Here is a 14,870-nt window from a genome sequence, read left to right as displayed (position 1 = left end):
TCTTGTATTGCGCCTGGTGTCGAGTACATAAATAAGGAGGCGACTGGGTAGGTAGTCTTCGCAAGAAAGCACAAACATACACTAGATTTCAGTGACGGCAAAAGAGATCTCAGCACTGCAGAAGCATTGGTTCCATATAATTTGTCTCTCGTCGGCGCCAGCGGATGGCTGGCTGTAGGTCTTAAAAGCGCTTGACGTCGTTTTGTTTGATTACGCTGTCCTTTGCCCTTAGTTATATTTCAGCTGCGGTTGGATCAGGAGGCTGGCTTGGCGTGTTGACATCATCCCCGTTCGTCTCCTTCGTGGATTCTATACATGCGAAAGCCACCGCGTGAATCCATCAGATGACGAGGGCGAGACGAAGACCTCACGGAGTGACAAGGTCAAGATACAGCATGACTGGCTAGTTACTTTAGCTTGATGGAAGGCCTTCTTTCTAGCTAGCATATTCATAGCCTTCAGCCACCAGTGGCACACCAGCGGTCAGGTCTACCTAGACACGAAGGGACCTGTAAGTAGACATAAGGAACTACGACGATGATGTAGCTTTTCAAAGCTTGCGAAAGATGATATATTAACTAGTTATACCTTTTTTATCCCTTATATCTGCGTTGCAGTGCTTGACCGAGGCCGAGGACTCACGTAAGAGTGAGGTTTGGACAGGAGAGAGGCACTTTGAAGGACTGATGCATCTCATCTGTCCCAGGTAGTCCCCATTTCACAGTTTGATAGATTAGAGTCAGGCACCGCAGCGCATACTATTGCTATGATTTTGTGGTGTATCTCTAGGGTAAAAAAAAAAAAAAAAAAAAAAAAAAAAAAAAAAAAAAAAAAAAAAAAAAAAAAAAAAAAAAAAAAAAAAAAAAAAAACTAGCTTTTATGCGGCTGCAGGCTTCATGAAGAGTTTCTCTCGAGGGAGGAAGACCGAACATATCACCTGAAGGGCTCCAGCTGCAATCATAGAAATGTAGACTTTCTTCATAGCTTCCACGATAGCCTCGATCGCCAGCGACCTAACTTCCTCAGAGCCGTTCTGGAGGATGATAGATTGTGTCCCAGCAATGGCGGCAATAAGCTCTGCAGAAGTATAGCCTCGTCCAGCCAAGTATTTGGAAAGATTCTTGAACGCCAGCTGTTGGAAAATGGTTCCAGCAACAGTAATAGAGATGGTCTCAGCTCCGATTTGAGCCAAGTTGATATAGTTAATAGCATGCTGAACCTCATCTTCCTTGACTTTCGCGGCTGCAACTCCATAGGAAGCTTGAACACCAAGTCCGGTTCCAATTCCAATAATGATGCTATATCCATAGATATTGCCAACTGGAGTATCCACACCAACCGTCGACATCAGAGCTGAGCCGATTACTATCAAGACACCACTTATGGCGTAGTATGGAGCGTAGTATCCAACTAAGGGCATAGTGATCCCCTGAACCATAACCGATACAATAGCAAGAATGATCAGAGGAAGGAGACGTACTGCAGCATCCACAGGACTATCACCTCTGGTAAACTGGAAAAATAGCGGTATATAGTAGGCAGGGACGAGAAGGGCGGAATTCGTGCAGGACGTGCTGACGTATAAGAGGATCATCACTGTGCGCCTCAAGAACTGGGCAGGAAAGACACGTCTCTCTAGGGTTGTGAAGAGAGGAATGCCCTGCTGAATTGCAAATGCAATAAAGATAACACCAAAGGCGACGAACGAGGCAATTGTGCGATTATCGGACCATCCCCAGAGAGTGGAAGCAAAGGTCATCGGAATTACCCATCCAACATATATCCCGGCATTAAGAACCATACCGATGATGTCTAACTCTTTCAGCTTTTGAAGAGCTCCCTTGTGGGGTTTAGGCAGATAGTCGGGAACCAGGAGTAGGAGCACTGGTGCCTTCACGGCAGCTAGGACAAGGTTGATATAAAACGCCTTGATAGCCACGTTAGCAATCCACAATTTACACAAGGAACGGTTCAACATACCCATCTCCAGGTGGCGTTACTATGTGCAAATAAGCCTCCTATGACGGGCCCAATAACTGTACCGAGTCCCCAAACAAACCCAGACGTACTCACGTAAAGCGGCTGGCGCCTCTCTGGGACAAATACAGAGAAATATGTAAGGACCCTTGTATCTGTCAGCACAAGAGTTGATTTTGTTAGCATTGGTATTGATTCCTACCCAAGATACATTCCAGAACCACCTATTCCAGCAATTACTCTCCCTATTATCAGTGCATTCATGTTTGGTGCGGCACCACACAGTGCACTTCCGGCCTCGAACAAGATGATCGAGGCAATATATATAATTTTAATGCTAAATATATTGTAAAGCGCGCCTCTATAAGCTAATTAGTCTTGTGTTTGGGGGTTAATATGAAATAGGGGTGGTATCTTACATTGGAAGAATTGTGGCAACTGATCCAAGGGGAAAGCCGGATCCGAGCCAGCTGAGCTTTTGAACAGCACCAAATTGCTCTATCACTGGTGCCTGAACGTCTGCCACGATGGTAGTATCCAGGCCATAAAGAAAGGCAGAAGCGAGTAGTACAATAACTGCAAGTGTCCACTATATTCGAGTTAGAACTGGTAGCTTAATCTGGAGCAAATGCCTATCCATAACATACACTCCATCCTTCGGGCCGTTGCGGTAGCCCGACTGACTTAGGAGAAGGAGATACAGGGTCTTCTACACTGTCTCTGTCCTCTCTCTGTTTCAGTCCAGATGTCTTAGCTTCGTGGTATTCAAGCTTCGATAAAGAATCATCTTTCTCATAGCCTTGTAAAGGCGTCAACCCAGATGCAACCGGACCTGGCCGGTCTATGCTGGTTCTGGTACCCATATATGATCTGCTATTAAGATGGTATCAATCCTCAAGGCCTTGACATACTAGCATGAGATCTTAATAGAGAAAGGGCTAAGTGTAAAAATATGAGAAACGGGGTGTAGCATGAAATGTCCAACGTCGACCCTTCAATGCCATCGAATGCACCACAAAAACCTGAGATCATGACAGAGATTAAAAACAAAATCTGCTTCAAGCAGCATGCTCACATTGGAGGTGGAGAGGATTTATAAGCATGGCCCGAATCCGACTCATGGCAAACTGATTAGGAGCCCAGGGTATAAAAAAAAGTGCTCCGCAGCTAAAGAGTTTCATCATCACCAACGTCGAATATGCCTTGGCAAGTCCACTTTCAACTAAGTATGTCATCCAGGCCTGGACCCGGGTAACTAGGTACCTCTTGCGGGTATTTTCAGTGTTGTCTGCAGCAACCAGATAATACTGAACACCTCTCAGGGGGTCAAGGGAAACCAAAGGGGGAAATCAAGTCATCGAGTCGTTTGGATAATTCAATATTGTGAAATCATTGCCATTATTAATACTGGCACCTCCACTGCTGCATTAACAGACAGCTGTCAAGTGCTAACCAACAGTACTAGGAGAGGCCGAAGGGAGATCCTGGGATGCTGAAATAGGCAAGTACAGCCAGACATGACTCGTTGCCGCAAGCCGAGAGCCACTACCAGGGCCTTCTTTTTAAAATTTTCTGTTCTCCAGGTCCGAGAGTTCGGGTTATGGGCCAAAGGGCCGTGGTGGGTCAGTAAAAATCATGGTCGTGGCAAGCTTGTGAACAGCATGCAAGAGGGCCATTAGTGTTAATAATATTATTGGGACGGGTAACCTTGACAGTGATGTATGGAGTACTCCGTAAAGATCATGTCAATGCATCACAGCCACTCGTAAATGTACTTCATTAATTCGACATCATAAGTAGATTTGAAGAAAACATGGAGCGAGACAGCTGGTGCACGTGATTAATGGAATTATCTTACTAAGCGGCTCCGAAGGAAATTCGTTTATGTGATTAGATAAGCCTCGGCTTTTGGAGCTCCAGCCAATCAGTATCGAAGAATGACATCAGGGGGTCTGTTGCCTCTATTGGGAAATAATTAGAGGTAAAGGGGCATATTGTTACTTTTAAGATGGTAGGCATTTGTAGGCTCAGCCATTCAATTAATCGCCCTGGGCTATATGGAGAGATATCAGAGAACACAGATCACGATGTAGAAATGCATCGACGTATTAACCCCGATGATCATCGGAGAATTTTTCCACGCTTGATAACTGATGCAGCATGGGTATATCCTTCCAGCAGCGGATACTAATTTTGTACTCCGTATGCACCTGATAAATAATCTAGGATATAAATCTCCAATACCCTCTCGAATTTAGCTTGTTGGAATTTTTGGAAACACTTCTCCCAATTTTCCACTCTATCCTAACCTTCCGTTCCCTCCCCCAGCTGATTCTCTCGCCAGCCACATAACCAAAATGGCTTCAGGAATGCTGTTCGATCCAATGCGTCTCCTTCGCCTTGCGCCTCTCATCAGTAGTACAGGGAGCGTAATGTACTCGACTTGCGAACTCATTATGAACTCTGCCTTCCTCCATCCTACAATCCGGAGAGAAGCCGATGTCGTTCTTCCCCGCTGGTTTAACACTGTCTTCCAAAGCGGCGTTGCGGTCGTCGTTGGACTTATCACCATAACCTCATCCACGTCCATAGCCAATATCTACCTCTCATATAACAACGACCTATCCATCACAGAGGGTATCATGGCCCTGCCATTTAGTGCCAAAATGTATGCTTTGGGAGTGACTTGTGCATTGGGCCACTTGACCTTCATCCCATGGGTTGCCCCTCCAATTGAACGTCTAAGGACGAACACGTCAAAGCGAGGTGGTTCTGCTGAGATGGAAGACTGGCTGAGCGTACACAGAATAAGATGGGCCGTTGCTGATTTTCCAGCCTGGGTGGCTATCTTCCTGGCTGTTTTGACATTCGAAGGGACCCTCTAGCCTGGTATTCGGCTAACTGAAGACCTGGGTGTTTTTGGTATCGTGTCATCTATGAACAGCTTCGGATATCGAAGGATTGGGAGACGATATGTTGAGAAGGATTGGCTGGGCAACGCATGTACCATAAACTCATATGCTCAAGATAATATACAAAATATCCTAACTTCCATAAAAATGTGAAATTATCCCTCTGAATGAAAGAGAAAAAAAAAAAAAATAGAAGAGAAAATTACGGCTCATATTCCATATTCCATGCAATATTATCAGACAGGCTGGAAGTTCTGTGCATCCATCCATTCGAAATTCCACCCTTGTCCAAGAAAGAGATCCAAGTTTAGATTGGGGTTACCAAACCCTCCAGTGTCATCCATCAGGTTGAGATTTAAGTTCACATCAAGATTTGGTTCGGGCAATGGGGCCCCATTTTGTAGATATGAAGACGACGATGATTGACTTGGAGTTTGGAGTTGGGTATTAAATAGTGACATCGAAGGTGTATCCTGAGGTGTGGTATACCCGCTTGAGTTTGTAGAATTCTGTTTCTCAGGTATAGAATTCGGAGGGCTCATTTGTTGCTGTTGCGTGTACTGATATTGCTGTTGCAAATTGTGCTGATGTTGTTGTTGCTGCTGCTGTTGCTGCTGCTGCTGTAGTTGCTGTTCCTTCAGCATCTTACCAGGAACAATGCTGACAGCTCCGAAATATGGAAGTATAATCCTTCGAGCTTGGTTGCAGTTTTTGCTTTTGAATCCAGTCCTCAGAGCCCCATCAGCATCTCGACAAGAGCATAACTTTTCAATGACACTCGCAGATTGATAGCTAACGGAGTCCTCGGGCAGGTCTGGGTCATGGCGAAGCATTCGAGCAATGGACATGGCTGACCTCCAGTCGGCACGAGTCTGTGGATCGTCGGCGAAAGGGGAGCCGAGCAAGTGAACGATAAGGAGAACTGTAGATGTAAAAACCTGAAAATCAATCACTTTGCAAAATATACGGTCGGAATTGCGAATGTCATAAATGCCCTTATAACACTCGATGGTTTGTCTCGCTGATTCAAGAGCAGCATTATGACAATATTGGCAACGCTTATCGGTGTTGGATTTCAGCATGAATGGTAGGTGCAGCAACATCCTCACGAAATGGTGGGCAAATTGTGACCAAAGTCGACTGCTCTTTTCTATGGGGCTAAGCTGCCCTAACTGGGATGAATCCCACCAATCGTCTCCCATCTGTTTACCCATGTCCTCTAACTCTTGGTCGATTTTCAGGGTAAGAGGAAGAGACATATTGCCTCCGTCTTGGTTTCTATCAATTATAGATCCCAATGGAAGGCAAACACGCAACATATATGCTTCTGCAGGATCCATCTTTTTAACCTTCAGTAAATGTGTGATATGAGGCTTCAAGAGATGAAGCGGCACAGAATAAGGTAGCCCAAGAATTGAGCTCTGGTATAGGTCTGAGCATGCGAGACCACACCATATATGAAGCTTGCGAAGTCCGAGTTCATCATCTGGCCCAGGGCGATTGTTCGGAAGATGCAGGCCGGATAGCTGGGCAAAATTTATAGCCCGTCGCGTCAGGAGCCATGTTTTTCGTGGCCGGCCGATGTTGCTTTCATATTTTCCTGCCATATAAATACACTCTATACCAGATAGAGATGAAGCAATGTCATCATCTTCGATAACATACTTCTGAACAGCAGCAACACATTGTTCCACGTACTTTTCCTTAGGTACCGGAACCCTGAGGGATTGAAAGTCGAACTCTACCGCACGTTGTTCAAGGGTCATGATGATGCAGTACAGGATCTTTCCAATATCAGCAGGGTTTTCGAGAGCCTCAGGTTTTAGTATTTCTGGAAATCTTGCGCGCCATATAGTCCATATAATTGCCGGAGAATTTATTAGTCTTTTCAACTGCACAGGAGAAGGCAGGAGTTCTCTCAGTGCAAGAACTGCACGTCTTTCTTTCAGAGTTATTGGATCGGCGGCTTTGGAGGTTTCTAAATCCACATGCTTCTCATCTCGAGAAAGGATGTGATTATCGAACAACGTCAAAAGGGGAGCAGCGCCGGGCCCGGCGCTTCCTTGGTCCATCGATTTGGAGCGAACTGGTATGGCTTCCGGCACCGTTTCAGGCTGACAATTGGACAGGCTCTTCGTATCTAGTTTAAAATGTTAGGTCAAACAATCAAAAGCAAGGGCTTTTGGATATCCGCCAGTACCAACCTCGATCAATGCTATCTGTGGGGGACTCCATGTATGACCAGCTTGCGGCCTCTTTAGATCTACCCTTGTCACTTTCATCCATTTGTTTCACCAGCTTGCTCACGGTGTGCTCTAAAGCAGCTACCCGCTCCCTCAGGCTGTAGCTCTGGTCTCCTATACGGAGCTTTGCAGCTTCCGGCCGCAGGGGCGCATGTTCCTGATCGATACAGGACGAGCCTCGCGCGTGGCACTCATTGCATATCCCAGGCCGAGTGGGCGCATAGGTGCAGCGAATCTTTCGACGCCGGCCTAGCACGGCATTAATAGGATGATCCAAATGGCATGGCTTTTATGGCTCATCTGTAGAGCGGAGGTCAAGTCAGAGTAGAACGAACGCACATTCATAGCAGCTCTTTGTTCCTTTGCGCATTTTCTTGCGCTGGGGCTCCTGGTCGTGCAGTGACGCATCCGTGTCACCGGAGAGAGCTCGACGAAATGGCTCCATAGTTACAGCCCAGCAAATATGTCAGAACGAATGCCAGTGTCAGGTAGGTCAACTGTCCAAACAAGCAGGCAGCAGCGTAAGTAACTGCAGAGGCCGCGATGTGGCGGCTTTTGCTTTCTTTTAATCAAGGAAGACGGAGCTGAATTGCGTTAACCCCGAGAGCGCATGACTAATCGATATTAATTATTAATCATTTTTAGCCTTTCGTGCTTAAAACTTTAATTGCCTTTGTTTTCTACTTAGACTTTTGAGTTAAAGTTAGTTAAGCTTAACTCATTTTTATCTATATCAACTTGAAAACCAATACTTCCGCGACAGGGAGGCAGAGTGACCATATTGTTCAGGTACCGACTATAGGAAATGTATTCTATCAATATCATGTATGTATATGGAATATACCGCAAGTACACTTTCGCTATTGTATCAAGTACATAAGTCATAACCGCATTAACACAAAAGGAGGAGAGATGAAAAAAAAAAAATGCTTGAGGGAAGAAAAGAAAACTAGGTCGGGGATATCAAGCAAATCCGACTGCGTTCTTGTTCTGCAGCTTATTCAGGTTAAGGGGCTTGATAAAAGCGGCAGCGAAAACAGAAACGCCAGCGAGAGCTATGCAGACAATGAAGGTGATCTTCAAGCCATCGCCGTAGGCAACAAGAACTCCCTCGAGATCCTTTCCAGAGAACACTTTGTGTAGCTCCGAAGCTCCAGTTTTGATCACTAGACCCGGGTTCACACGCGGAGCCACCTCAGGAAGTCTTTTGATTAACTTGTTCACAAATGCGGTTTGAGCTGCAGACACCCAGATCGCGGCTCCCATGGTTTGGAGGAAGAGAATCATCGCAGTCGCGCTGGAGAGGTCCTCAGGTTTTACCAGAGCTTGGCTGATAATAACTGGGATCTGAAGGGCAAGGCCTCCTCCAATACCGGCGAGGATTTGGTATCCGATCCAAGTGCTTGATGGTGTGTCAAGCCCAAAGGTATAGACGAGGCCTGAGCCGACGGTGAGCATGATAGAACCAAGAACCATAAGGTAGCTGAAGTGGCCAAATGTCGCGATGAGACCACCAGAGAGTGTGGAAAATATACTGACTGCCAGTACGAATGGCAGATTTCGGATTCCAGAATCGGAAGCTGAGGTATGCTTGATTGCCTGGAAATAGATGGGAAGGTAGTAAATCAAAACGAAGAATGGACCAGCGAAAAAGAAGATGTAGATGGAACTGATCCTGATGTTCCATGTCTTGAACAAACGTGGGGGAAGAAGTGCTCGGTCGCCCATCCACCATTCATTCACAATAAAACAGATAACTAGCAGTCCAAAAACAACCAGGGTACCGATGACGGTCGAGTCCGACCACTTTTTGGTGGTCCCTCCCCATTGCATAGCTAGGAGGAAGCTGACCACGCCTGCCATGATTGTGAATGTTCCAACCAGGTCCATCTGCAATAGTTTCTCACGCATAGGGGCCTTGACTGGCCTAGAAGCTGGAGGGGCAGTGAAGAAAAATAGAATGATGGCGGCGCTAATGCCTCCGACCGGGAGGTTGATGTAGAAGCACCATCGCCAGGATACCTTGTCGGTGAAAACGCCACCAAGAAGAGGACCAATTGCACTGGCCACACCATAGGTTGCTCCAAGTATACCTGTGAAAGCAGGACGTTGTTGAGGTGGTACTGAGAATCCAATGATTGTGTAAACACCACCAGTGAGCCCGGAAGCACCGGCGCCGGCAATAGCTCGACCAACAATCAAAGTGGTGCTGTTATTTGCGACAGCGCAAATCAAGGAACCGATTTCAAAGACAAAGATAGCAAGCATAAAGACTGTCTTCAGTGGGAAGTATTTGAACGCTTTCCCCCATGTGGACTGGAATGAAGCCACAGTCAGGAAAAACGCCGATCCGTACCAGCCCACTTGATCTAACGATTTGAACTGGGCAGTAATCGTAGGGATTGCAGTAGCAACAATGGTCATGTCCAAGGCAATTAGGAAGATAGCAAGGATGAGAGCCACGACGATGAAAGAAAGAGCAAATTTCCCTGGGTATTCTGTTCCATCTTCGGCTTCGTTAGAGGGTGTGCTATCTCCCGTCGGGGCGCCAGACTTCTCGGCAACTATCTGAAATGAGGTCGATGAAGGGTTGTGAGATCCTTTGGGAAGGCTGCTTCCATCTACTCGAGTCGTATGATCTGATGATGTCGATAGAGGCCGTTGAGGCGTCGACCTTCCGGTCTCTGATGTTGAGAGCATACTGAGCCCTGTGTTCTGCAACTTTTGTGTGTATAGATGCTGGTTGTCCGTACTAAAAAAAAAAAAAAAAAAAGGAATTGTGGCTGAATTGGAGCCAACCCAGGGTAGGGAGGGGGGTTTGATAAGGCTATATGAATGTAACTGAGGATAGTATCTGGATTAAAAGAGTTAAGGTATCAAAAGCCATCTCCGAAGCAGAATTTCAGCAGATCTTTATATCCAGATGACTGCTCCATCTCTTCAGCCTTGGAACAAACAATCCTTTTTGGCTGGCCGATCGGCAGCCAACCAGAGCCGGCAGAGGCGCATGAAGCTCATGCCATGAAGCTCCGTAATGACGTCGGAAAAAAAGAAAAGGATAATGATACCTGAATCATTATCGTAGGAAAAGAAATGCCAGGGGAAGAACTAGTTCTTTCGGGTACAACATCGCTCCGTCTTGTTGCCGTATCCCCGTTTCAAGCATGATGAGCCGCTTTGCCCACAACGTGGCAGTATGAGCAATCCAGCCGGAATTAGGGGGTAAGAATTCGTCCGCTATGGGTATTATTATCTTCTCGAATCAGCCCCAGGAGGATTCACCCGAACCCTGTGTTTGAGTCATAATGATTAAAGACATACAGGCCAGCCGCACACGAAGATCAGCCATCATGGGCCGTTGAAACTTGACCGCATGGACATAACGAGAGGCTCCATAACTCCAAGCTCCATAACCGCAGCCGCTAGGCAAAGGTTTGTCTCCAGCGATGGAGATAACGTTATAAAGCAGAGACGGGAGTCGAAGAAATCGACGACCTCAAGCTTTTTATGCGGACAAAAAGTCGGAAGGTCGCGATGTTGATGACTAAGCTACTAAATCCGAAATTTCATCCGTTGGATGACTAATCTCAACTCCGCCGCAAAACGTCCGTCGAATTTCTATATATCTACTTTACGAAGGGCGCGGGCGCGGGCGCTACCTAAGGATAATTAATGTTAGTATCACGCTTTATCGCTTCTTGGATGGCTAGTTGAGGGGGAAATACTTTGGTTTGCGTAAGGCAATGGCTGCCTGGGTAAGGGCCCGCAAGAAAGGCTTCTTTCCTATGCGATCCAGCGAGATTCGACGGCCTTCACCAACAAGCAACATCAAGTTAACAATCCATCTGTCTGTCGGTGATACTGTCGATTACAACTGGTGAAGCCTTGTCTACAGAGCACGACAGTAGTACAGCCAGGAGATATGGCCATTACCGAGATTGCCATTCTAAAGCTGCGGCCGGCAGCCTTGACGACCACCGGCAAGCCCAATGAGGCGACCATAGCATTTCTTCGCACCGCCAAACAGAGCATGGAAGCCTACACGGGGTATCTGTTCTACATATTTACTCAGCTCGACGATCCGGCATGTGTCTATATCGTCGGCAACTGGGAGAGCCTGACGCAGCACTACGACAACTGGATACCATCTGATGCGAACCAGGGCCTGCTGGAGAGCGGCAAGGATCTATTTGACATTGCGGGCCTGGCACACCTTGATATCGACCAGCAGGAATCGGGGCTTCCGTCAGGTGCACCAGTGGTAACACTGGAATGGTTTCATATGCTTCCTGCCCACAAGGAGGAGTTTACCAGGGCCTGGGAAGAGAGGGTTTCCCCTTATCTGAAAGAAGTCACAGCTCCATACCTGGTTCGAAGCGGCTGGCGCATTGATGGAGAGCGAAAGATCGAGGGCAAGGAAGCAGTCATTATTGCAGACGGAGAGCCGGAGTTAGAGGAGTTTGTCGCATTCACAGGCTGGCGGGATGTCGGCGACGACGACTCGTATAAAGAGCTAGAAGGATTCAGCCGATTCCAGCAGCTTCTTGGCCTCGCAACCAAGGTTGAATCCAAGCGGCTTGCAAAGCTAGATCTCTAAGAGGGTACTCCATAACCTTCTGGAATTTTAATTTCCTGGACAGTGGATATCGGCCTAGACTCCGAGTGGGAAAAAGGGTTCATATTATTCATTCTTCGATGGCTATGGAATAAAAACAATCTTTAAACATACGCCTATGTGCCAGCAGGTATTATATATCAGATTCCTAACGCTTGTAGCCTCCTCGACGCCCGGACAGCATCGCAAGTTATAACGAAGCATAGACTTTCTCCACGATATTGATGGATGTCTGTTCGTCCAAGATAGCCCCGAATCTGCAAGAAGTAGTTAGCAGGGCGACAGTTAAGGGCAACAAAGCAACCAATACTTACCCAAAACAATGGATATTTCTGACAAGCCCTTCGCTTATCCTCTGCAAGCCCGCGGGATCCAATTTGTAGAACTTAGGGTGGTCGCTAATGAGCCGCCACGCCTGCACCGGTGTGATCTCACCGTCCAGGTTCAGCGCCCCTGCAAGCTCAAACAGCCTCTCGATCTCGCTAGCAGGTACTTCCCACGTAGACTGGTTCTGCAGAACTGGAGGGGTTCCAACAAGCAGTGGCGCCTGGAGGGTGAGCGCATGTCCTGAGAATCCCTGCTTCCCAAGCATACGGTGGCGTAAACAGCAACGCTCAAGACTAAGTAGATAGAAAGGGCTTGAGTTAGAGAGGAGGAGTGACTGATAAAAACAGTGGTGAGCAAGTCAAAAAAGGGGGATAGACGGCCTTACAATAAAACAAAATCAACTGCCACCTGGGTCGAATCAAAATGGTACGGATGGGATTGTACGGCAACTGGGGGTTCATATCCCCATCCGCCTGGGTCGTTCTTCGGCCGTATCTGAAGGTCGGCGTTGAAATGCTCTGGTCGAGGCTCATCCGGCGCAATCTGGTCTTCAATCTGCGGCGAGGTGAAGAGGTCCGCTGCCTTGTGCAGGACTTTCTGAGTGAACGACACTCCGAAGCCTTCTGGGTAGAAATTGGGTATCTTGTCCTCTCCTTCGTCAAGGGAGACCTGCAGGCGCTGGCCGAAGCCAGGCTCGCCGACGACAGTGACCTTGGCCAGCCGGTCTCGCGGCCTCGTCTGTGGCATCTGGATACCGTGTGCCCGCATGATTTCTCGAAGGAGGCTGTTTTCCGAGGTGAATCGGTTGATATCACTCGAGACAGACTCTCTCTCGTGCCGAAGACGAAGCAGCTCCTGTTCGAGGGACTTTATATACTTCTCCTTGCGCTCGCGGTGTTTGCTATATGTAAAGAAGAAACAGGACAGTCTTAGATGGAGCCCGGATATCATCATCATCATCAACAGCAACGGCAGCAACAAATAACAATAACAGCAACTAATCACGACATCAAGCAAGGAGCACTATATGAAAACGGAAATGAACCCACCGCTGGGCCCTCCGGACCTGGTCCCGCCGTCGCTCGTGCGCCGCCTTCGCCAGCGCCGCGCTCTCGTCCTCAATAGTGGCCGAATCTGAGCAGGATACAGCTTTAGCAACTATCTTACTGCTTGCCGTCAGGGCAATCGGGGCGTAGGTGACGGTATGAGACAGCATGGAAGCCACCGTCGCTGAGAGGCATGCCGGGGGGGAAAGAGATATCTCAACAGCCGCCCAGGAGGCTATATAGGGGGGTATAATTTCTTTGTACCAAACAGATGCCGCGATCCATCTCACCACCACTCCCGCCTCCCGCGCCCCCCTTCCCTCCTCCCTCGGCCAGTCAGTCAAGCGCGGAATACACCTCCTGGGGAAGCCTACGGTATGGAGTAACGAGTCCTATGTGAGATCATCATGCACGCTCCGAGACAGCATGACGAATGGGAGGCTCCCGGGACCGCAAGGCGCAGAGTGACGAAGGGGGCGAGCAGCGCAACCGACGCAAAAGGAGAGCAAGCCCCAGCATGAGGCGGGAAACGTGGTTAAGAAGGCGACGCGGTCATGCATCTGGATTCCAAATGGTGCTTGTTTCGAGGGAGGGATGCCTGCGACTTACCGGGTGGCTCTTTGGAATCATTCTTCGTAAGCGCAAGTTTCTTTTTCGACCGCTGCCACAGCGTCTCGAGGGTATCGCCATACGGATCGGCCGGCGGCTGGAGACTCGCATCCGCCATCGTGGAGGTCGACGTCCGGTGCTGGTTGATGCGTTGGTCGTGGGCCTCGTCCTTCGACGGTCGTCTGTTGGTTAATACTTATATCCTCCTTTCCACCATGAACACCACCGCTCCGGGGGGGTTGCTAGTAGCTATTTAACATGCAAACTGGCTGCCAGGACTTGCTGGATCGTTGGAGACCAGGAAACTCTAACACAAATTCATGCATTGGCAGCGGCGAGCTAGGCAAATGGGAGGATGGAGGGCGGCCGCTGCGCTGGTTGACCAGTTGCCCTGCCTGCTTCAAGCGCTGGCTGCTGGGGGGGGGCGCGAAGAATGTCGATTTTGAGATGCCTGGCGGTTGAAACAGGGGGGCCAGCGCCCTTGGTGATTATTGTCAAACAGTTAACTAGCAGTTAGCTGCAGCCATCGGTCTGCTCTTCGCTGATATTATTCAACGGTCAAGATCAAGCCTCCCTCGCGATCTGCTCGTTACATGCTCTGGCCCGAAGGATCCATGCATGCCGGGAGCCACTTGGTCAATCGACTAAGCAACCAGAAACCAGGAACCAGTAACCAGCGACCAGATAATATGAGCATGTTTGTCGGTGAGCCCCCAATCGGATGGAAGGATTTGGATCTGCAGATCTCTCCAGCAGGAGCCGGCCGTCGGAAAGATAGATAAATAGCTGCATGTACTCCGTGCAATCTATGTGTACCTGGCACATAGGCCATGTCGGATAACCACTCAGGAACTACATGCATGGTTATTCAACTAGTTATCTGGTATCTGGCCAAAGGTCGTCGTCTCTGTGACATGCTCTCGTCCTCTCGATAACCTGCTCTCCGAAGTAAGGCCGAAGCGCGGGTTGATAAACTGCCCTGAGGATACCAAATTACCAAGGGACTATTCTCTCCGAATAATTATCAAGCTGTTCAGCGAGTTATACAACTACCTCATTCCCGGCATGACTCCAGCCCCTTGATATGCCGGAGACGTGGCAGCATATACCTTGAACACTTGAAGTCGCAAGCTCTTCTCTT

General features: G+C 48.2%; 6 protein-coding genes across 6 annotated transcripts; 2 read left to right on the top strand and 4 right to left on the bottom strand.

Moving 5' to 3' along the window:
• Positions 1–877: 877 nt before the first annotated feature.
• On the bottom strand, positions 878–1,984 carry ARB_03145 (uncharacterized protein; the record flags this gene model as incomplete). Its single annotated transcript, XM_003010398.1, has 1 exon — positions 878–1,984. The coding sequence occupies one exon, from the start codon at positions 1,982–1,984 to the stop codon at positions 878–880; it is 1,107 nt and encodes a 368-aa protein (XP_003010444.1).
• Positions 1,985–4,433: 2,449 nt separating this feature from the next.
• On the top strand, positions 4,434–4,862 carry ARB_03144 (integral membrane protein, putative; the record flags this gene model as incomplete). Its single annotated transcript, XM_003010397.1, has 1 exon — positions 4,434–4,862. One exon carries the CDS (start codon positions 4,434–4,436, stop codon positions 4,860–4,862), a length of 429 nt encoding a protein of 142 aa, XP_003010443.1.
• A 263-nt stretch (positions 4,863–5,125) lies between these two features.
• Positions 5,126–6,961, bottom strand: ARB_03143 (C6 finger domain protein, putative; the record flags this gene model as incomplete). Its single annotated transcript, XM_003010396.1, has 1 exon — positions 5,126–6,961. One exon carries the CDS (start codon positions 6,959–6,961, stop codon positions 5,126–5,128), a length of 1,836 nt encoding a protein of 611 aa, XP_003010442.1.
• A 1,134-nt stretch (positions 6,962–8,095) lies between these two features.
• Positions 8,096–9,832, bottom strand: ARB_03142 (MFS gliotoxin efflux transporter GliA; the record flags this gene model as incomplete). The annotated part of the gene is made up of 1 exon (XM_003010395.1): positions 8,096–9,832. The coding sequence occupies one exon, from the start codon at positions 9,830–9,832 to the stop codon at positions 8,096–8,098; it is 1,737 nt and encodes a 578-aa protein (XP_003010441.1).
• A 1,043-nt stretch (positions 9,833–10,875) lies between these two features.
• On the top strand, positions 10,876–11,729 carry ARB_03141 (uncharacterized protein; the record flags this gene model as incomplete). The annotated part of the gene is made up of 2 exons (XM_003010394.1): positions 10,876–10,887; positions 11,046–11,729. The coding sequence occupies 2 exons, from the start codon at positions 10,876–10,878 to the stop codon at positions 11,727–11,729; spliced, it is 696 nt and encodes a 231-aa protein (XP_003010440.1).
• Positions 11,730–11,937: 208 nt separating this feature from the next.
• ARB_03140 (uncharacterized protein) lies at positions 11,938–13,031 on the bottom strand (the record flags this gene model as incomplete). Its single annotated transcript, XM_003010393.1, has 3 exons — positions 11,938–12,004; positions 12,062–12,367; positions 12,460–13,031. The coding sequence occupies 3 exons, from the start codon at positions 13,029–13,031 to the stop codon at positions 11,938–11,940; spliced, it is 945 nt and encodes a 314-aa protein (XP_003010439.1).
• Positions 13,032–14,870: the final 1,839 nt, after the last annotated feature.

The sequence above is a fragment of the Trichophyton benhamiae genome (assembly GCF_000151125.1).
Source record: "Trichophyton benhamiae CBS 112371 chromosome Unknown contix01456_5.r1.exp, whole genome shotgun sequence".
Classification (NCBI taxonomy): domain Eukaryota; kingdom Fungi; phylum Ascomycota; class Eurotiomycetes; order Onygenales; family Arthrodermataceae; genus Trichophyton; species Trichophyton benhamiae.
This window is presented reverse-complemented; position numbering and strand designations above follow the sequence as displayed.